The sequence below is a fragment of the Pagrus pagrus genome (assembly GCF_965226575.1).
Source record: "Pagrus pagrus genome assembly, chromosome: 7".
NCBI classification, from domain to species: Eukaryota; Metazoa; Chordata; class Actinopteri; order Spariformes; family Sparidae; genus Pagrus; species Pagrus pagrus.
In genome coordinates this window covers 15,176,906-15,199,131 of record NC_140191.1, presented here as the reverse complement: position 1 = coordinate 15,199,131, position 22,226 = coordinate 15,176,906, and the positions used below count along the sequence as shown (strand labels likewise).

Sequence of the window (22,226 nt, the reverse complement as noted above, 5' to 3'; positions counted from 1 at the left end):
TAAAGATTTTATAGATTTTATAGATGGGAACATGTGGATGTTGGTGTAGGAGTTTGTGCAGTAGTAAAGTGATCTTTATTCATTTATTTAATGTTTCTTTTATGTGCTGGTGCTTCTAATAATACACTACTGAAAATTAGTTTCACTTGATTGTTTATTCTGTGACATATCTGAATTTTTATTTTGTGTGAATGTTCTTGGTCCCCAACAATAATGTGACACATTAATTGGACTTTTATTGCATATTCATTCACATGCATATATGCACCCATATCTCAATATTAAATACTAATTTTGAGTAGTGTATTTCAACACTGATGCTCCATTACAGTATTTTGTCGTGCTCTCACCACCTGTTTTCACACTACTATACATTTTGAAGACGTACAAAGAGCATTGTTGGTGGAATTTATCTGCATTTACTCAAGTACTGAATGTTAGTACAAGTACTGGAACAATATTTTAAATGTCTATACTGAGCATATTATATACCAAACAGTTAAAATAGTTTATGTTGGGTACACTATGACTATTAATGCAGCCTTGGTGTTAATGTATCTCATCTCATCTCATCTCATTAATGTATCATTCATTATAAACAAGACTGATAGAAGTCCTTCTGGTGCATGATGTATACATTCATGGACTTTTTATTTAAGTAAATGATCTGAATACTTATTTCGCAGCTGACGAACTGAAATGGAAGTTAAAGGAATATAAAGGGCCTGGGATGAGTCCAGAGGTTTGTGTTGCTCTTTGATTTCTCTGGTCTGTGTCATCTGATGTCATGCAGCCTATAATCCAATCAGGGAGGGAGAGAGTGTAATCCAAGTTAATCCTACATCCAGAGAGAGAGAGAGAGAGAAACCTAGGGTAGGCATGGTCATTAAGAGAGACAGAAACAGTTGAGGGACAGCAGTAATCTCTGAACTCAGCTTCATGGTAAGGAAATGAGCAAAACACACTGCTGCAGAATTCTTCTGTTTTTGAGTGTGTCTGTCTTCTCCTGTAATTCTGTCCGTCTATCTGTCTGATCTGATCTGATCTGATGTGATCTCGTCTGACAGCTGCCTGCCTGTGTCCTGAACCCTCGTTGTAAGGGATACTTCTCCATGGAGACGCACTCCCAAAGGTAGGGGAGGGCTTTAAGGGAAAGGAGACCCTCACCTCGATGTAGCAACAAGTCAAGAGAGAGAGGATGAAGAAGGAGAGACCGTAGTTGTGGAGAGATAAGAGGGAAGGTCTTACCTGACAAGAGGGGTGGAAACCAACAGAAGGAGGGAAGAAGAAAGAGTTGGATGCAGTAGTTCATTTGTCAGGTAGGAACATTATTGTTAAAGTTGATTATCAGCAAAACAAGAAACAAATGGGCTGTAGCAGGTTTGAAGAGTTTTATTCCCAGCTTTTGTTTAACCTGTCTGTGTGGTTGCAGGATGGGTTATGATCTGGAGAGGTTTGTGGGCTATGTGAATGAGGGTCTTCTGTGCTGTGTGTGTCGAGACGTGTTGGAGCGCCCCCTCCAGGCGCCCTGTGAACATGCTTTCTGCAGCGCCTGCATCAGCAGCTGGCTGCTCCATCACCACTCCTGTCCCGAGGACAGACTTCCACTGGACGTCAACAGCCTCAAACCACTGTACAGGTCCGTCTACATTTCTGTGTGTCCTCTGGTAGGTCTCCATTGTGCTAGTTCAGTCTTATGGGGAGATACTACAGGCTAATAGGGTAAGAAATTAACAGGTGACTTGCATCCAGGCAATTATTTTCTGAAATGTTATGTTTAAATATGCAAATAAGGCACTTTCTGATTAAATATATACACTAATTGGCACACATTTCCAGAACAGTAATATGAACATTAGATCATTTCTTGTTTCATTGTGTTGACACATTTGACTCAAAGGTTTTCACAGGGGAAATGTTGGATATCTTATCAATCGATAAATCATACCCATGTTTTCAGGAAACAAAATGTTACATACAGGCTATGAATGTGAACAAAAAACGAAAATAGAACCGAACCAACAGGTAAAAATAGATATAACCATAAAACTTCCCCAGTTGATTATTATATTAAGACAATCATTTTTTGTGTGACGCATTTCATGAAATGTTAAATTTACATTTGCAAATTTGGCCATCTTAATAAATAAGAACTATTTTGCATACATTTCCAGAAATCTGGACTAAAATAGATATCTAAATGTTTGTTTGTTTTTAATGACGTGTTCTTTCCCCTAGTCTAAAGGAAGACATGTTATGGCAGCAAAATAGCCCAAAACATCACATTTAGCCGGAACGTGAAAAAATGTTTTCTGTCCTGAAGTCTTTCCCGGTTCCACAAATATCTTTCCAGTGTTGTAAAAAGCACCCAAAAGTCATACTTGAGTAAAAGTATCTGTACACGTCTCTCTGTTCTTATTTCTCTGATACTCTTTTTGTGTTTGTTGACAGGTACATGCGTAATGACCTGACCCGTCTGCAGATTCGTTGTGTGAATGCAGGGCAGGGTTGTGAGGTGGTCTGCACGCTGGAGAGCCTGCACACACATGAGGATGAGTGCGAGTTCGCCTTCGTATCCTGCTCTAACACGGGTAAGAAGCCTCACACCATGGGGTTACTTTTGTACTTTTGTCGTGGGTCAATTTACAACTTATCTGTTCTTATAATGATGACTCCACGTAAATCCCAGCAGAGCTTCTCATAACTCAAACCTGAGGATGAGAACTGTCAGGTCTGTGGGGCCTTTAATCTATAACAATGCATCATGTATTTTGTATGGAAAATCAAAGTAACTAGTAACTATAGCACTTAATAAATGTAGTCAAGTAGTAGTAATATTTTAACACAATATCTTTACTTTTACTTGAGTATGTCTTTACAGTCCTTTTTACATCACTGGTACTTTGTAACTTATGATAATGGTAATAATGATTATGGGTTGTGTTTGTTAAATGGTTATCCATGTGGATGTGTGGCATATGAAGGTAACGTGACACCTGTGTGTGTGGGAGCAGCAGGTGGCTCTTTTGTTGCCATGGCTACATCCCAAACTAGCACACCTATGGGACCTGAAAGCCCCCCACAGACCTCACACAGAGTGCATTCAGGGTCAACTTCCCATCACTCTTTAATGAGTGAGTTAAAAGTGTGTATGTACATACAAGCATGTGCTCTTGTGCTCACAAACGCGTCTGTGACCTGTCATTGGCAGATGGAGAGTACATATGTTACTACTGTGGTAGGTACAGTTACACAGTGTGTGCATGCAGAGTGGCTTTATTGCAGTGTCAAATACTACACAGCAGCATACAGTTTTACACAAGATATTTCTGTTGCTGTCTGGAAGCCCTTTTCCACCAGTTACAGAAAAAAGTTTGGATGAAAACTAACCTTAATGAAAAGAAATTCCCATTGTAAGTTATTACTATTAGATTAAAAGTCATAAATATGAGATAAAATGTTAAAATTATGAGAAACAAGTTGAAATCATGAGATTTAACATCATTACTGTGAGATAAAAACTCTTATTTATGAGATAAATGTAAAAATTATGAGCATGCATCTAATTTCTTTGACTATCTCATAATTTTGCCTTTTTTATCTCACACTTGTGACTTTTCATCATATAATTGTGACCTTTATCTCACAATTTTACTTATTTAAATCTCAATTAGAGCTTATTTTCTTTATCAAGGCTAAGTTTTCACTATTTTTGTGTGTTCAGCTCCTGTCTAAAGTCTTATGACTTGTAAGACATGTGAACTGGGTACATGGTTGCTTCATACGAGGCCTGTCCATCTCTGTGCTGCTGTCCTCTCAGGTTGTCCTGTGCAGGTAGAGAGGCGGGGCTTGGAGGCTCACCTGTCCGAATGTAACTTCCGCAGCAGGGAGTGTCCCAACGGCTGCGGCCACACTCTTCTCTCCATCGACCAATCACAGCATAACTGTGTGGCAGAGCTGCGTACTGAAGTGGAGCTGCTCAGGTGTGTATCTGTCATCACATTCTCTCCTAAATCCTGAACACAGAGCAAAGGTTTTTTTTTAATTCATATTTGTGTCTCATTAAATATTCACGGCAGGGCGGAGATGCTGTGCAAGGTGGAGGAGGTGAGACGAGAGATGGAGTCACGGCTGGACTCACAGAGGAGACACATGGTGCAGAAAGAGTCGCAGCTGAAGAACGAGGTGGAGGAGCTCAAGGTGACCTGTCAATCCTTCTCATGTATTTAACCCCTCGGCTTTCAAGGGAACACCAACAGGCTTGAAGTGAAGACTGAAGGTGATGGCACATTACTTCACTTCCCACTTAAGGACAAGTTAATTTCACTTGAGTTTAGTTTAATTTGGAACTTCACAAGATTAAGTAAATACAACTTAAATTTTTAGTAAATTGAACAGGTTACTTATCAACTGGTAGGGTAGGTTTGTGCTGTGAAACCACGTTAATGCATGTTGTTATCTCGTGTCCTCTCCATCCAGGGTCAGCTGTCCCGCGTGATGTGCGACATGCGGGCCCTGTTAGGAGCAGAGCGTCTGAGGAGACAGGAGCTGGCAGAAGCAGAGTTGGAGAAGAGGGAACTGCTGGAGCTCCTCAGAGACCTGCAGCCAACCAGGAGTCAGCATCCCCTCGAACAGGCAGCCAGGGAGCAGCATCAGGAGGACCAGCAGACGTCTGGATGGGAACTACACACCGAGCCGACGAGACACCAGCAGAGAGAGGCATCTTTACATGCCTCCAGTCTATCATTACATTCAGCTCAGGGCTTAAATATGTCAGGTCCACCTCCATCACCTCAGCTGGGAGAGGGGGGGCGTAAGGGAGGAACCAGGAGCCTGACTCTAGACTGCATCAAGAGGAAGAGCCGGGAGGTGACCGTCATCTGAGAAGATGGGACTGGTGAGAGGATTGGCCAAACCAGAAGATTAAATTTTTATTTTTTTTTATATTTGGCAGTTTTCAACAAGAATTTACCACTGAAATGTAATGTCTGTCCAGTAGATTCTGTAGTTTCTGGCATTTTAGCCATAGATTTTTTTATTTTGAAAATAACAGATGAAGGAGAAAAAACAGTCTATGTATGTTGTTTGAATTCCAGGTCTTTTTTGTGTAATTCTACAAACTGATCTTGATCGTAGGCTAATGAGAAACTGCATAGACATTCATTCACTTTGTAGACTCTCCCCTGATTATTTATGCAAGAAGATCATTCTGTAATGTCAATTATTTTGTGTCCATCAGGTTTGAATTAAAAACAGTTACCTCAAGTCATTTTCTTGTTCTCAGGACCAAATTATTCCTAGTTTCCTCATCATTTCTGCATTTCTTGCTTTTTTGGTGTCCTGCAAAAACTAATCCACAACTTCAACATTTTTAACTAACTTAAAATGTTCAAAGATGTTTGTTGACTCAGAATTAGTAATGGTAAGGTGTCAGTCTAAAGCAGGGTCAAGTGCATCTGAGCACGGCAGGCAGAGGCTCACAGAAAAGGCAGCGAAATAAGAGAACATTTGTTCAAGTTTCACTTTTTTAAAAACATGATACAGGCTTGTTATGCGATGTAATTGTCATCTACATCTGTTTATTATTTCATCTGGTATCTGCTAAAAAACAAAAACGTGTAAGATTGGTTACTCGGAACTTTATTCTCTGAATACAACTCATGATAACAAAACATAAAACATCAACACAGAGTCTGTACGTCATCGTGACAACATCATCCCACCATGTTTCCATGGAGACAGTATATTTAATATCCTGATTGGTCCATATGTTGCCATGAAAGGCTTCAGTCAATGCCCAGGTGGGTTTACCTGGTGAAGGAGCGAACATGTCTGCCCCTCCCCCCTCCGCTCCCTCCCCCACCACTGAACTTGCTCCCCTGAGATCCTCTCCCTCCTCCTCCACCTCCACCTCCAGCGCTGCCGCCGCCTCCTCCCCCACTAAGCCACGACAGCCCAGCGCCTCCTCTTCCCCGCGGGGCTCGGTCCCGTGGAGCCAGTCGGTAAGCACCTGGTAGAAAGAGAAGACAAAAATCATTTAAGTTTAGTCTTTTGTGAATCATCCGTTGTGTAAAATCAAGCAAAAAGAGTATGTGGGTGTTCAGTCCGTACTTGCTGGGGGTTGTCTGGAGGGCAGCGGTCCACGTGTGAAGTTGCTCTGGCCTCCGCGGGGTTCGCTGTAGGTTCCTCTGTGGGTGACAGCTGGAACCTGCCCGCTCCATGAGGAACCACGGCCTCCTTCTCTGCGAGTGTAGTTACCTACAGAACCAAAAAGAGAGGCTTTATCTCCCTCTACTGGCTGACAAGTGGTTCTGGTGTTTGCTTAAAACACACAAGTGTAAGCTTGGTTGCAATGTATCAACATTTGCGGAGGCTGAGTTCTTTATCTACAATAACTTGGAAGATAATAAGCACACATCTAGAGCTGCAAAATATAATCAAAGCTTTTGATACATTTTGATAACCGATTAATCAGTTTGAGTAATTTTTTCGCTAAGTTAAAATTTGCTGATTCCAGCTTCTTAACCGTGAATATTTTCTGGTTTCTCTCCTCCTCTGTGGCATTTTATAGATCAAACAACTAACTGATTAATTGAGAAAATATTCAACAGATTAACCAACAATGAAAATAATTATTAGTTGCTTCCCTACACACATTTTATCACCTTCTTTAACAAGAACGTTTTTTTCCCAATATGATTGTGTGTGTGTACATACCAGATAGAAGAACACCTTTAGGCTGTGGTGGAGTGAAAAAGCGAGTCTGGCTGTGGAAGGTGGCTCTGCCTCTGTTGCCAGTGAACAGTCCTCTGGTGGGGGGTTTGGGGGAGCTCTTTGGGGGCCGTTTAGGGGGCAAAAGTCCGAGAGGGGTTGTAATGTCTTTAAACTCTGCTGCCACAAAGTCATCCACGTGCATACTGGGAGGACGGGAGGTGTTCTGTTTGCGCTGGCGGAAGATATCGTGGGGTCGGCAGAGATTCTGTCCAAACCCTCCTCGACCTCCACGGCCACGAGGAGCAGCCATAATGTGGGCTCTCTTAGCAGGCTCGACGTAGTCAGATTTACCGCTGAAGAGGCAAACACAAGGTGACGTTCAGTCAGTTGATTAAAATAAGATGTTGTATGAAGATAGCATGAAGTTAAAATGCAACCCAACACCGGAGCTGTACCTTGATGTGATGAATGTCTCATGTTTGTGTTTGCCCAGTCGGAAGCCTTTTGGAGCCTTCGTGTGACCTGGAGAGGACGGCTCGGACAGGAAGGAGCGCTCTAGCTCTGCCTTCAGGTCCAGTTCTGGACAACACTCCTGAGCCAGACCCACCAGATCCACCTTCACCTGCCACACACACAAAATGATAGACATTATGTCCAACCACATACAGACCGACAAACAGCTCCATAACCGTATGTGATCACGTGTAATTTATATATCCAATCTTGCTTACATTTCTTGCCACAGTGTCTTTAACAAACACACACACTTACCATATCCAGGTCTGCCTCTATGTCATCAGTTTGGAAGGGGGAGAACCACAGAGTCTTCAGCTGCTCATCCAGAGCTTCAGACAAAATGAACACCGTCCTGCAGAAAAATAAACAACAGAGGCAAATTATACTTATTATTACATCCAGAGTTTTCCACAAAGTTGACACAAGGCTCATTTCAGTATGTCATCTGGCTTTAGTGGTGAAAATACAGTATGTCATGTTTAAATTAATTAAAATAACACTGTCATTTCAAAAGTCATAAATTGTCTTGACTGTGATGGTAGCTGCCTCCCTGTGATTGATGAATGAATTAAGATAAAATTGATAAATTTAAAATCTTCATGCATGTCATTTTGTACCTGTTATTAAACTGGGCTCCGAGTGTCTCGGGTGCTGGCAGAGTGGGCTCAGTCTCAGCTACAGGAGGAGTGTCTGTGGCCGTCTCCAGCATCTGCCTCAGCACAATCACATTCTCCAACATGGTCTCCAGTGAATCATCTTCCTTACACAGTTTCTACAGACCAACATACAGCCTTACAGAGTTAGTTTAACACCATGGAAGCATCAACCTTTACTTTCCAAAAAAGTTACAAGTGTGCACAATTTGTACCGTTATCTGTTTCTCCAAAGTCGGGAGTGGATGAGAGTCTGAGTCTTCCCACTGCAGCAGAGCTTTCATCTCAGAGCCCGACAGTAACCGTGGAGCAGTGAAGACAGGCTCCTCGCCCGACCCCTGGACCTCGTCAACACACTGGATTAGACACAAACAGATCCAATTATAAAATCTGACCATCACACACTTTTTTTTTAAAAACGCAAAATTAATAGATTTAGACTCAGCTCTCGCATGCCTAGGAATTCATTTTAAGCAGTTTTAATGATCAGTGTAAGCATGAAAACTTGAAAAAAACAATGTTGTCACTGTTTGTAGTTCTAATTGCTTCCATCAAACATGTTACTAGTAATTAAGGGCTGAAATCATCAATCGATTAGTTGTCAACTATTAAAATCAAGCGCCAAGTATTTCGAAAAATGTTTAATCGATTTGAGTCATTTTTTAAGAAAAAAAGTCTAAATTCTCTGATTTTAGCTTCTCAAAAGTGAATATTTTCTGGTTTCTTTATTCCTCAACGACAGTTACCTGAATACCTTTGGGCTGTGGACAAAACAAGACATTTAGGGACGTCAACCCTGATCAACATTTTTCATCATTTTCTGACACTTTATAAACCAAACAACTAATCTATTAATTGTGAAAAAAATTGACAGATTAATCACCAATGAAATAAATGGCTAGTTACAGCCCTAACAACAGTAATTTTACAGTTACTTTGAGAGCATGTACAGTTTAAGTACACATGTACTTCCATAAGAAACATGCACAAGCTGACCGATACTGACCATTGTTTCTGTGTTGGCGATCTGTCTGAGGAAGTCGAGCAGAGCTGAGAGCAGATCTGCTGAGTCCTTGTTGAAGGGAAACACCAATCTCTTCAACAGTGAGCACAGACCTGCACCATGTTTCTTCAGAGCACTGAAAAAGAGATTGAACAATTCTTTCATACATCTGTCTGTCCTAATGAAAACCAAAATCAGTTTGCTGCTAACTGAGATCTGAACCTTGAGGATATGTGATATGATAATTGTCATGACTGTCTGATGTGCTTTGTACATCTATGCATAGTATCATATGTGTAACTGTATGTTTAACCCTTGTGTACACGTCCTGAATGGCTTAAGAATGCAAAGTGAATTTCAGTGTGAACCAAGAGAAATAAGAGATTATTAAAAGTAGACAGTGGTGGGAAAGCATTGCCATTTACACTTTGAGGTGGTAGAGTCCATAGTCGTGCTCAGTGAGGAATGTCAAAGTCCTGATACAGGTGAGGAGGAGTGGGACGCTGCTCTCGGAGTTCCCCAAAACATCCAACAAGGCGCTGCACACAGATGACATCATCTCGCGTCCCGGAAGTGCATTGGCCAGCTGCTCAGCCTCTGACACGCAGCTTTCACCAGGTGGAGATACCACCAGAGAAATGTCCTGATGAAGATGGAGATTCAGATTTTTAATCCTTTTAATCCTTTTCAGGACTTGTTCACGTTTGCCTTTACGTGCACTATACTGCTCACCTGGTCACACAGTGACTGTAATATTGTCCCCACTAGTTCGCTGCATTGCTGCTGCTGTAGGGGGTGATCATTTGGAGGAACCAATAGAGACAGCAACGTGGGGAACAGATCGGCCAGCTGCTCATCTCCAGACACCGACCCGGACAGTAGGTGCAACGTTGCACTCTTACATGCTTTCTGTGACACCAGAGCATCCGTCAAAGAAAGCAGCCGCAGGACCTGGCCCCAGCACACAGTTTTCCCCTCCGCCCTGCAATCACCACAATTCATACACTTAGAACACAATTCACAGCATAAACACAAACTATGAGTGTCTTTCCTTCACTCACGGCTGTAGCTCCTCCAACAGCAGCTCCAGCAGTGTCTTCATGATGAGCGTTGCGGTGGGTGAAGACAGGTCTGCCAGCTGAACGCACATTCTCCTCAGCATGGCCAAAAGAGGAGGGCAGCTGGTGGCACACACACACCTGAACGCCTCTGAAAACACTTTCCACTGCGCCCGTATGTGCATGCTCCACAGCTTCCTGGTGTTTAAGGCCACAGCCACATCTTGGACTGATATCACCTACGAAGCCGAAGATCTATTAATGCCAGTGCTAAGACAAGAATCCTCAGGAGGTGAAATAAGGTGCACGATAGATGTGTGACTAGTAGGATGTAGCGAGTTACCTGAGTGCTCTGCATTGGCAGTGGAAGAGGCAGGAGCTCAGAGAGCAACGTCAGACCGGAGAACAGACCTTCAGGAGCTTTCAGCAGCGAGCCCAAAACCTCCTTTAGCATCAGCGACCACGTGTTACTGGCCAGAGTCTCTTCTGTATGAGTCACCTGCACCAAACACACACACATTGACTACCATTAACACTTTGTGCACCAAATTTCTTGGCTAGACAAACATCCCTGCGCTGTTCATCATTCACACACCTTTTCATTAACACCCTGCGTGAAGGTGAGCAGTACATCAACAATGAGCGCTTGCACTCGGGTCTCCTCTCCGTCTAGACGTCCAGACGCTGGGATGGAGCACACAATCATGTGGAGTGACACCAACACGCTGGCGACACGAGTGTCCCTGAATTGGAAAGCCCCCCCGCGCAGCAGCTCCGTTAGCATGGTGCGCAGCAGTCGCAGTGTGCTGATGCATATACTGAGGATCATGCAGCGCTGTGGCGTGGGGCCCATGTGTCCGTGCACACGCCAAGGCTGCAGCAACACGCTGCACAGCTTCTGTAGGACACGTACACACGTATCCAGACCCTCGCCAGAGAACAGCTGGACTCCTGCAAGACTCCACTTAAGATCCCTCTGCTGACCTGAAGAAAGGAGAACGACATTTTAAAAAAGATCAGCAAAGATATAAAAAAATAAGACTGCGAGCTCTTTGACATGGATGTAAACAATACAGGATTTAGAATATGAAACATACACAATTATCTTATTAAAAGGTTTAATGAGAAAGGAAATCCATGAAACAGGTTTGTTAGGCCACAAGGATACATTCAATTAAAGCCTGTTGTGTATATCCATGTGGACAAACCTGTTGAATGGACTTCTGGTCTGAGTGTGTGTATGGTTTCTGTGGTAACTCTTAATGTAAACATAGCTTTTGTTTGCTCACAGGACAACTCCACAGTGCCATTTAATATTCAAGAAATCAAAACCAAAAGATAATTTTTATCAGCTGACCTATTACAAAAATAATGTTCTATGTCTTTACCTTCTACAGCGGGTGGGGGGCAGGCAATGTGATTAAGGACCCTGAGAGCAGTGACCAGTCCTGTTCCCTCTGGCGTCAACACATTTTCCACATTCTGAAGTCAAGAAAAGACACACGTTAAAAATGACATATAGCTCTCTTATCTGCATATAGCCTTAACTCAAATATGATATAGAGCAGGTAGACGGTTGAGCAGTTCAGACTTGTAGGAGTAGCTCTGCATTCCAAGAGGAGATAATGTATATCTGGTGGCTCTAAGGTACAAAATAAAATGGAAACTTGTAGTTAAAATGTTTTGTTGTTAAAGTTTGCATCCTTGTCAGCTGGCCCAGTTATAAGATTTGACAGCATTGTACCATTTCCCTCTGATAATAACATTAACACATGCAATATAACTGTTGATTTAATAAACTGTATTATACTGTACTCTAAGAGACCAGTCCCTGTTAGTGCCTGAACGGTCAGGAGAGTCGCTGATGGAAACCCTAAATTAAATGTTATAGACAACTCATTGGCTGCCACCCAAACGCTTCCAACTGAAGAGATTTACCACCGAGGCATTAATAGGACTCAGGAGTTATTAGGACTGAAGATGAAAATGAGAACGTAGTGAACTGTTGCTTTACCTCAGCAGGAAGAGAAAGGTACCTGTTTGATGTAGTCTATTAGGGTGGGAATGCTGCCAATCTCAAAGCGGAGTTTTTCCAGAGGCTCCAGCCATTTGTTCAGCTCTAAAGTACAAAGGAAGACCCACATTTTAAGAAGGAAAAACACATACATACACAATAAAAATGATCCTATAGGACAAGTAGGGTTGAGCGAATACTTGGCAGAAATTAGTAAACAAATATCATCTGAGTAAAATGTGTCACTATCTCTACTTGTGACCTCGTCAGGCAGCTAACTGAAGTTAATTCATTCAAGGATGAAGGAAAGAGTTAAACACACTTCAGCTGTTTCACGTGGAGCAGGGGAATCTATTATCAGGAAAAACTTCAGGAACGCAGTCCAAAGTTTACTGAAGCACACGGATCAAGACAACAAAACTCCAGTATACTTTAGACTGCAATCCTGAGGTTTTTACTGATACATTAATTCATTCAAGTCTATAAAAAACTTCGATCTGAAGCTCGATTCTGAGGCTGTTCTGTAAATCATTCTTCTAATCAACACATATCATTTTCAGGCTTAAATTAACAACTTCTGGTTAGTTCCAGCCACTCTGAGTAGAGATAGAGATACAGATAATTTAATTGGTTGAACAAATACAGACGATGGTGTACTCGCTCATCCCTAATGACAAAATACTTGAATGCGACAGTGGTAATATTTACCCTGAAGTTTCGCATTGGTGTCATCAGCCTTGGCTATGACGAGGAGCGGGGCTGCATACTGTTCCATCATCCGCAGTTCATTAGAGGTCTGCGTTACCAGCAACACCAGCATACAGGCGTAGTTATAGGTCACTGCTTTGCGCGCTTTGGCCTCACTACAAGAAAAAATGAGACAAAGAAGTAAAAAAATATTTAGAAATCATTGCACAGGTGCCTAAAATAAAACCACAGAAAAAAGGAGGAGAGATTTGTACCCCTGTCCGTCCTTGCTGTGGTGCTGCAGCAGTGTGACCAGACACGACAGGTTGTTCTCCATGCTGAAAACATGAGCCACAGCACTGCGTCCAGTCTGTGTGAAAGTCATCAGGTAGAGGGCATGGAGCATGCCCAGTACCTCTGCGTTGTCACCTTCCTCTAGTCCAGCTCCTCCGTCTCCCCCTGTGGCCACATGGCTCATGAGCTCTGATACCCCCTGCAGAGCGTGCAGCGCCTGCATCAGCCATACACCGAAGCCTTCTTCACCAAACCCTGGCCCAGTGAGACCGCTCTCTCCCCCTGTGAAGGTGGTGTCCTCGCCCTCGGCTTCTGCCACTGACGCCAGTAGACGCAGCAGCAGGTTGGCGGGAGTGGGCTGGGCGAGAAGGAAGAGCAGACCGGACTGGGTGAGCGACAGGAAGCGTAGGAGCTCTCTGACAGCTTGTGTGACCCCTAGGTGGCCGGCCGCCGCAGCTGCTGACAACACTGCTGCCATGCTCTCCAGGAAATGGCACGCATGCATATACCTGATAGAGGGCAAAGTGAATTATGATGAATCAGGTCATAGTTACATTCAACTTTATGTCAGAGCTTCTGCATATATGTTTGAAATGTGTACCTGTACAGTGCTGGGTATGGATCGTCCCGCTCCTGCGGTCCTGTTATTCTAGCAGAAGTGGGGAACGCTTTCCCAGGTGGCTGTACCATGCAGTTAGGGGCCGTCTCCAGCAGGTGATGTAACTCTTCCAAAACCCCTGCCAGCCTATCAAGCTCTGCCTCGCTCACAGGGGAGGAGCTTAGTGATGGTTCTTCTTCCATGGGGCTGTCGGCATCCTCCATGTCCTCCTGAGAATAACAGTCAGTCGTGATTATCATTAAAAATATACTTACTCTCTGAAGTGAGCAATCGTGTGTGTGAATGGGTGTGTATCTCTACCTGCTGTGGTTCACTCAATGCTGATGCTGCACGCTGCAAGTCCACCAGCACCTCATACATGTGGCTTTTCTGTAATATGGCATTGCCGGCTGTTATGACCCTCACTGTTTCTTCACGCAGGAACAGTTGCACCAAACGCTATAAAGGACATAAAGCTTAGTGTCAGATGGATGAGGCAAAAACGTATCATATCATCATATCATTCAACTAGTAAGTGCTTTCTGAATGTTTTCTGTAAATGTGAAGGGGAGGTGGTGAGTCTTTGAAGCAGATTAGATCCTGGGTCAATTACATTGGTTTATTATGTGCTTTATTTAAAGGCTGACTCATTTAAATCATGACAAATGGTAAACTGAGTTCATTTGCAATCATATTTTTAGTTTAAAAGTTTTATTTTATTCTTATTGTCTAGCTGTAAAGGAAAATACCTAAACGGGGATCCATACTAAAGAAATATAGTAGAAAATCTATACTGAGTGTCTTTGTGTTGCTGACCTGGTAGCCACTCTTCTCCGACTCTCCTGCGTGTAAGAAAGCCTCCACGCCAGCAGGAACACTGATTAAAGCACCCAGAGCTCTCAGGATACTCAGCTTCAGTGTGGAGGAGACGTGGTTCGCGTTCAGCAGCTCCAGCAGCACATTCAGAGCCCCTGCACGCAGCATTGCTGTGAGGCCCTGTGGGCACTCTGCTAGGCATGACGCTAGCTTGGCACCAGCTTTCAATTGTCTGAGGTTAAGAGCAATGGGTTGTGTGAGAGCAACCTCCATACTCAGAGCTTGGAGTACCCATTCGGTTAAAACTCCAACAGGGCCCTCCATCTCTCGCTCTCCTTGTTTAATTAAATAAGCCAACCCTTTGGCCAGTAGTCCAGGTGCCTCTTCCAGAGCAGCGACCCAGCGGGCATCTCTCTCATCTCCAATACTTGTTAGCAGATCTTTCAGCTGTGTCACAGCCTCAGCCTCCTCTGAACCTGCTTCTGTTCCACCAGGGTCCCTGGGTTCCTCCACCCTGGCCTTCTCAAACTGGGTATCAAAGCGGGTCTTATATGGAGGGGTGAAGTAGAGCAGGGGTCTGAGTTCTCGCTCATACGGGTCATACTGGACAGGTGGGACAGATGCCAGGTCCTCAGGAGTGTAGTCCATGTCAAAGGTGGGCAACTTGAAGCTGCCATTATCCAGATCGTCCTCATCGCTGGAAATCTGCTCATAGCCATCATCGCCTGAAGGAAAGAGGAGAAATTTGACAAAAGATAATAAATCATTAACAAGAGTTTTAATATCCTTTGTAAAAATAGATGAATGTAAAAATGAATTGAAATGAGGAGCCAGCGACTTCTACCCTTGCTCATTCATAAATGCATATAAAGACACGCTTTCTCACACACGGCAGTATCACTCCAGACATGCAGGGTTAGTTTGACATGCAGGATATGATGACAGCACAAGCGTCAGCCACGGCTGTGAGGATGTGTGAGGTCGACCTCAACATGACAGCTTATGAACGTCGATCATAAGCCTTCAGAGCAGCCCAGGGGGTGGGCTAGCTAAGAGTTTGGAGCATCCAGCGATAGAAGGTGGAGGCAGCATGCCAGAGCACACACACACTCTCCAACTGTCACTCAGTCCCAAATGGACCCTGTGGCACCCTGGGAGGTCTGATGAGTTTGCGGTACCAAAAAGGTTCAGGGTCGGGCGTCCATTTGGGATCATAGACTATCCTACTCTCACAAAATAACTCCCCTACCTTCCTCCATCTCCTCTTCCTCGTCCTCACCCTCATCCTCCTCCTCTTCTTCCTCCTCCTCTTCTGGAGCGCTCCCCTCAGTCCGTGCATCTTCTTCCTCCTCCTGCTCCTCCTCTTCCTCCTCGTCACCTTCTTCCTCTTGTTCAGCATCCGAGTATGTCTCATCAGCAGGCAGTGACCTTTCAGGTGATACCGCCTCCAGGTAGTCGTCACGGCCCTGGCATGGTTCATCTTTGACCACACCCACTGTAGACCAGAGGGCACACAGTTCAGCCAACATAACAGCAACACACATATAAACATGCAAACTATACATTCATCTAAGCAAATAGTAGGCCCGCTTATACAAAACAGCTTTAGGATCATTAAAGCCTATTTGTGACACGATTATACGTTGACCTTTTTAAATAATTGCCACCTGGCAGGCAGCCGGTGGATATTAATTTCTGTACATTGTGTCAATCAGCATGTAGAGACTTGCTTAGCATTTCTAACCCATCGTAGTGAACATATTGTGCCGTTTAACTGTACAAAAACACATAGGCAGAGCTTTCATTACAGTAGCAACGATTATATATGTTGCAGGAGGCTAACTTTCAACTCCATGGCGTATGTTCATTTGACATTAACTGAAACATTGAGCAACCGAGTTAGAATTCATTTTTTAAAAATGTTGGTTATAAACTAACCAATTTTGGACAATAGATGGGCAACAGTGAACAAAATTCATGGTTCAGTATTAGAGGTGTGAAACTTCTCCATTATAAAAAAGAATTGTGATACGGACGTGGAAGATTCTGTATCAATGCAGAGACAGAACCCATTTTATCTGAAGCTAATGTCTGCAGCCATAAATAATAACTGTAACAGCAAGCCCAGCCAATCAGCCAAGATCTGAGGAGGCACTGTCAACTTTGCAGTCAACTCTGAGAGAGGTGTGTGTGAGTCTCCACTCGTGGGCTTGACTGCACTGGGATTTTAAACTGGACCAACATAGCGGCTCGTTTGGAACATTTCTCTTATATCAACAAAATAGTTCATGGAAATGTGTTTCTGTAGACATTTTTAAGCGACAAAAAAGTTTTTTAAAAAGTCATGCAGTTGCTGAATCTATCTTTTTTAAAACTTTACAACAGTTGGTTATTGCATGAAGTAGCCTAAACCTCAACTTTATGTTAATGAGGAGCAAAGCACAGCCCCATCTCTCGAAATGCAGTGTCCTACCCTAGCAAAATGCATTGCATAGAAAATGAATCGTCGCCGTCTTACATAGACAATAAATGGAAAGCATAGAAACAATGGATCCTGTGGACACGATATAAGAAGAACCACTGATGCAATATTTAATCATGATAAGTATCAAACAGCAGCATCTCTGTCATTATTGATAACTCAGGATCTAACAATGGCTGATATAATATAAACAAAAACAGTTCTGACCTGTCACTTGGACCTGCTCTTCATCATCATCATCCGGGGGTGGAGGCCCAGGTGGAGTACGAGGCCCTCTGGGTGCTGGTCTGGGTGGGCTGCCATTGTACTGGTCATCTTTTTCCCACTCTAAAACAAACAGTAATTGATTGGAGGTTTAGCAAAGAATTCAAAGACAATAAGAGACCTGCTCATCAGATGTTCCTGTTTCGGCGAGAGCACCAGCTAGTTTCAAATTGCCCACCTTGTTTAACGATCCTCTTGGGTCCACTGGGCTGTTGAGGAGGTGGGGGTGGAGGAGGAGGGGGTGAGCCTTGGTCATGTCCATGTGAGCGCTCTGCTGTACCGTACACTGCTACAGTCAGACTGGTGTACCAGCCACGCAGCACCAGGCCGTCTGTGTTCACCTGCACATACCAACACATTTAGTTGTTCACAAAGTGACATTAAATATAAAATAAAAATCATCTTGTTGTTGAGGATTTTTTACCTTTCCACTGGGTCTGAACACGATGGACTTGTTCTCATCATATTCCAGACTGAGGGAAGAAAGCAAACAGGGCAGATTAAAGCATCAGTGCAACTATACACCAAGGCTGAAATATTCTTCAACTTGTGTTTGTCTGTTTATCTTTACTATTACAGATAATTTTTTTAGAAAACAGAATTTGACAACAGGTTTGGCAGCAAACTGTTAAGTCCTATTTAAAGCTCTTTCCAACCAGAACAAAATTACTGTGTAATTACAGTATGTCTCCCTCATCATGCATCTCTCACTCCTTCTCCCCTAATTTCCTGTCATTGTCTAATAAAGGGCATCACCTCACTTTATAAAAGGGTTTCTGCAGGGTTCACCAAGATAAATTCAAGACTTTTAAACATTTTATAACTCAGATATTTGAATATAAGACTTTTTAACACCTACTAAGGCTTTTTCCACGACAAGCAGACACCTTGTAATATGCCGAAATATCATACTTATGCTACACAGAATTGTTTTTTCCTTTAATTTTGACTTTTCTTGTGAATTATAATACACTTCTCAACTCTTCAGACCTATACATTACATTCAGATAGAACAAGGAAGGTTCAGTCTTTGGTTGAAGTATTCACACAATCCACTGACGGTAGTTTTCAAGGTAGTTTACTGTGATTAAATTTGGCTATCATCATACCTGCACATTTGCTTATATATGTCATTTGAATCTACTATATTAGTGTTATTAAAATCTAATATTTCAAGTTTATATCAAGTCTCTGTCAGGACATAACATTGTTTGATATTACAATAAAGCCTTAATAAACCAAAAAAAATATTCTGCTTTTATTCCATTAAGGTTTCTTGTGCCAAGACTAATTTGCCGAAAAACATTTTAGTCAAATTTGTTTTCAACAACTGGAAGACATTTCAAAAGCAATCAGACAGGTTACGAAAAAAAATCTACTCCCAACTTTCCTACAGAGATAATAACTGGGGTGTGTCGTATTTCCAGCTTTCAGCCACTCTTACACAATGCACACCTTTAAATAGAAGTTTATGCTCTGGTGCTACTGTACACACCTCTGTTATTATGAGGTTAGACTCAAACATTCCTCTGCTCATCTATATCACTGGGACCTCTACGTTTTTGAGCCTCTTTCAGCTACACTGTGGGTGGGGTTGAGTTTCTGGAGAGACCAGTTAGCCAGCATGAGAACAAAGAGAGCTGAATATGGGTGGGTGCGTACCCACACACACCCCCCTCTGAGAACAGGGCTCAGATGCTACCACGACTGGTTCTACAGGTGAGACAGACACCTGTAGCTTAAGCACTTTAGAGATTCCCCCAGGAAATAAAGAGATGGATTAGAGGTGAAACGAAACGAAGTGAAAGGAGGGAGAGTGAAAATCATTCCGACCTGCCCAGTCTGTGGAACGAGGGGCTGTTAGGTTTGGTGACATTATTGAAGAACAGCTCCAACTGGAAGGCATGAGGAGACGTCTCCCTGGAAACAAAAACACACACGCATTATATGAAGCGGTCAGGGCTCGATCCTCTTGGATCCACAATACAACAGTTTTACAATGATCCTACTTTTATTAAGTTTTTAATATTCAGTTTTTGGTGACACAGTTGGGAATGTGTAAATTAAATTGCATATTTATTACTGAGGTCACAGTTAGCAGTGTTGTTGTACTGAACTACATTATATTAAGAGCTTATAGAGGGACAGAATATTATATCTGGGTGTATTAGGCCATTATAGGCAATGTTTCAAATCAATGAACAGAAACTGGGATCAATGTGATGAAAATCTTTGATGTGTCACGTATTTAAGTGGCTGATTTAGCCAAAACAGACATTATCAAAGATCAGTTTTTCAAATGATTTTTCAGAAAATGTACATTATCACAATAAAACATCCATCCCGATTTTATTTGATCTAAATCGCCCACCTCTACACAATATAGAGGCCTGTTCTGCTCAGGTTTGTGCATTGTTGAGGACTGCAACCGTTCATTCAGTTGAATTTCATCACACCCAACAGGCTCAGTGGGAATCAGGACCCCCACAACAATGGAGCTCAGGTGTCAAACTACTTTCCTACAGGCACACATATCCATCTCAGGTATCTGTAGCAAAGGAGTGTGTCCAGAGGGGGTATATCATCATTAGGAATGAGGTTAAGGATTTCCTGCAACTAGGGATGCACCAGTCTAACTAAGGTAACATTAGGCCAGTGAAAGCAGTGGTGCTAAATACTGACATGGCAGCCCACTGTAAATGCATGAATGAATTAATCTAAACATTAGTGGAAATACAGAATTGTATAATGACACTGACAGAGAAACGCTCATTATTGTGACTCACATAATGATAATTACACAATCTGCTAATGAAGTCTGGAATAGGGCTGCACAATATATTATTTCAGCATTGACATTGCAATGTCCACATGTGCAATAGTCACATCACAGGAAGAAACAATGTCAAGCAAGGCAGTCGTGACCATGTTATTATACGTGTTGCGATAAAGTAAAGGCATTGAGGCACGTTGCTATGCTTAAAACAATGCTTTTCTTGTGTGTTGCAGGCCACATTTTGGGCAAGTCAAGACATCCATCCATTGAAAAAGGTATGGCCTCATCTTTAAGGAGAGTCTGCAGATTTCCTCCATGCCTGATGTGTTAAGATCCACTAAAGTTATACATGATTCAAGCTGCGATGAGTAAGGCCTTTGTTTTTTCTCTGGCAGAAGCCAGGAAGGTAATTAAGTGACATTCAAATGAGTAACAGAGGTTTTGACAAGTCAGTAAGTGCTCAATGTTTACATTACCTTAATAAATAAATATTTAACTTTGTCTATTTGAACTAGCACCTGCACAAGAAGCTGCTTATTACGGAAATACAGAAACTCAAAGTCAAAACTGAGCTTTTAAAATCATCGGATGACATTTTTTGTACTTTTTTCATAATGCAATATTTAGCACAGAAAGGAAAATATCTAAACGTCAGTCATTTCCAATATTGTGCAGCCTTCAACAGATCCAGCATTAAAGATTGGTGCATCCCAACCTGCAACTATATTCAGTTGCCGGTTTGCTGGGTAAGCCTTGACCCACCTAATATTAATTTCCCATTGTTAATATAAGTTGGATGGCCAAACTATAATATCAATGGCAAATTATTGCATGGATGAGTGTTTGAGAGTGTTATAGGGCTCTTACCCGAATGCTCTGCTGTCAGGTAAGTTGCTGTGTGCTTTGATCCCTGGAGGAATGACCCGCACCTCTGTGATTAGCACCCCGCAAGGAAACCGCACCACATCCACGTTGGTTAACTAAAGTGCATTGAACATTATAATTAATGCAAACATTTGGATATTACAATGTTTAACTAAACACGACAACCACAACTTACAGAGCAGATCATAAGAGTCACTTTTACAACCCGCTCTGAGGTAAACACGGCCAGGGTGAGACTTTAAAGTTAGCATTAGCCACTTGGCTAACTAGCAAACAAACTGCGCAGGGATGCAACATGAGACAGCTGCGTGGGGTTGTATGATTACGGAAATAAATCACATTTATCGGGGTGTATTTGGTATAATTAGGGTTGCACTGAATTAAGTGTACATTGGAACAAAAGCCGTGAATTGCAACGGTATCATAACACCCATGATAGAAGTGCTAATGTTAGCCAAGTTGACATCGTTAGCTTGGAAGTTGAGCATCATCTTCTAAAACTCCTGAAAATGACCGGTGTGAGTATAAATTGCAGGCGGTTCAGAAGTAAATATGCTAGAGGGTGGTCAGGCGGCACAAATGTTACCTCTGCACTCTGGTGCTTAAACGTATCTAGGAAAAGAAGCTCCGTTGTTGTGTCTGCCGCCATCGCCTTCTTGCTGTCCGTGGTCGGGCGAGGGGTTCACTTCCGGGATGGTGATCACTTCCGGAGCACGAGCGGATGTTAAAACATAAACAAGAAAATAAATGAACTAAACAAATAAATACAAAACATATTTATATTGTTCTAAAGATAAATAAAAACTATAGATTCAACTTGACCTGACTAACAAAGGTATTACTATTTATTATTATTATTATTATTATTATTATTATTATTATTATTGCTGTTGTTGTCATTAAACTAACTATCTAATATTCATCTATCTAACTAACTAACTAACTAACTAACTAACTAACTAAACTAACAAGCTTATAAACTAAGCTTTAAGACTAATGAAACTAATACAATATAAATACCCATACAGCACATTTGATAATGTAGCCTAGTATGTAACAATATTTAAAATATACATTTTTTTAATGTCGTTTCAATGAAAAGAGGGTTAAAATACAGTTAATACTTTATATTGGGAATTATGATACAGTACGTCTATGGTGTGCAATAGTACAGATGCCTTTCAGTGCATCGTTTTAAGGCATATTTAATTATTCAGTTAATAGTAGCTACCTTTTGAAATGAAAAAGAAAAAATAACAAAGTCAAATGAAACACCGTACAAGTATGAATATTCAGATGGTAGGCTCCAGGTTCTTTAAAGGTTCCGGCCTTTGTATATTTTTATTTATTTATTTAATCAATGTCAATATCAGAATAAATATGTGTGGATCTCATGGTATTCTGTATTTGAGGACAAACTACAATTTTTAAATATTATTGTTGGGTGTTCTTTGTTTTCATCACAC

General features: G+C 42.1%; 2 protein-coding genes across 3 annotated transcripts; one reads left to right on the top strand and one right to left on the bottom strand.

Annotated features, from left to right (window-relative positions):
• Positions 1–919: 919 nt before the first annotated feature.
• rnf41l (ring finger protein 41, like) lies at positions 920–5,514 on the top strand. Its single transcript, XM_084356244.1, has 7 exons — positions 920–942; positions 1,068–1,319; positions 1,433–1,639; positions 2,452–2,591; positions 3,821–3,983; positions 4,080–4,200; positions 4,480–5,514. Exons 3-7 carry the CDS (start codon positions 1,434–1,436, stop codon positions 4,882–4,884), a joined length of 1,035 nt encoding a protein of 344 aa, XP_084212370.1. The 5' UTR covers positions 920–942; positions 1,068–1,319; position 1,433; the 3' UTR covers positions 4,885–5,514.
• Positions 5,515–5,619: 105 nt separating this feature from the next.
• On the bottom strand, positions 5,620–21,445 carry virma (vir like m6A methyltransferase associated). Of its 2 annotated transcripts, none has more exons than XM_084356242.1 (27): positions 21,347–21,445; positions 20,743–20,855; positions 18,933–19,019; positions 17,524–17,572; positions 17,278–17,440; positions 17,043–17,162; positions 15,603–15,848; positions 14,354–15,078; positions 13,859–13,996; positions 13,541–13,767; positions 12,921–13,448; positions 12,667–12,821; positions 11,981–12,063; positions 11,333–11,426; positions 10,540–10,928; positions 10,288–10,443; positions 9,948–10,183; positions 9,619–9,868; positions 9,312–9,529; positions 8,890–9,022; positions 8,099–8,239; positions 7,848–8,002; positions 7,486–7,582; positions 7,170–7,336; positions 6,718–7,067; positions 6,112–6,258; positions 5,620–6,010 (listed from the first exon to the last, which is right to left on the bottom strand). In XM_084356242.1, exons 1-27 carry the CDS (start codon positions 21,407–21,409, stop codon positions 5,808–5,810), a joined length of 5,433 nt encoding a protein of 1,810 aa, XP_084212368.1. In that variant the 5' UTR covers positions 21,410–21,445; the 3' UTR covers positions 5,620–5,807. The 2 variants fall into 2 exon arrangements, with proteins under 2 accessions (XP_084212368.1, XP_084212369.1); XM_084356243.1 differs by having other exon boundaries at positions 15,633–15,848.
• Positions 21,446–22,226: the final 781 nt, after the last annotated feature.

Excerpts from the sequence above, each read along its gene's own strand:
- rnf41l (XM_084356244.1), top strand. The coding sequence starts at position 1,434 with ATGGGTTATGATCTGGAGAGGTTTGTGGGCTATGTGAATGAGGGTCTT. Across the intron at positions 1,640-2,451 it reads AGCCTCAAACCACTGTACAG|GTACATGCGTAATGACCTGA; the intron begins GTCCGTCTACAT and ends GTTTGTTGACAG. Across the intron at positions 2,592-3,820 it reads CGTATCCTGCTCTAACACGG|GTTGTCCTGTGCAGGTAGAG; the intron begins GTAAGAAGCCTC and ends CTGTCCTCTCAG.
- virma (XM_084356242.1), bottom strand. The coding sequence starts at position 21,409 with ATGGCGGCAGACACAACAACGGAGCTTCTTTTCCTAGATACGTTTAAG. Across the intron at positions 15,079-15,602 it reads GGAAGAGGAGATGGAGGAAG|GCGATGATGGCTATGAGCAG; the intron begins GTAGGGGAGTTA and ends TCTTTCCTTCAG. Across the intron at positions 10,184-10,287 it reads TGCCAATGCAGAGCACTCAG|GTGATATCAGTCCAAGATGT; the intron begins GTAACTCGCTAC and ends TCGGCTTCGTAG.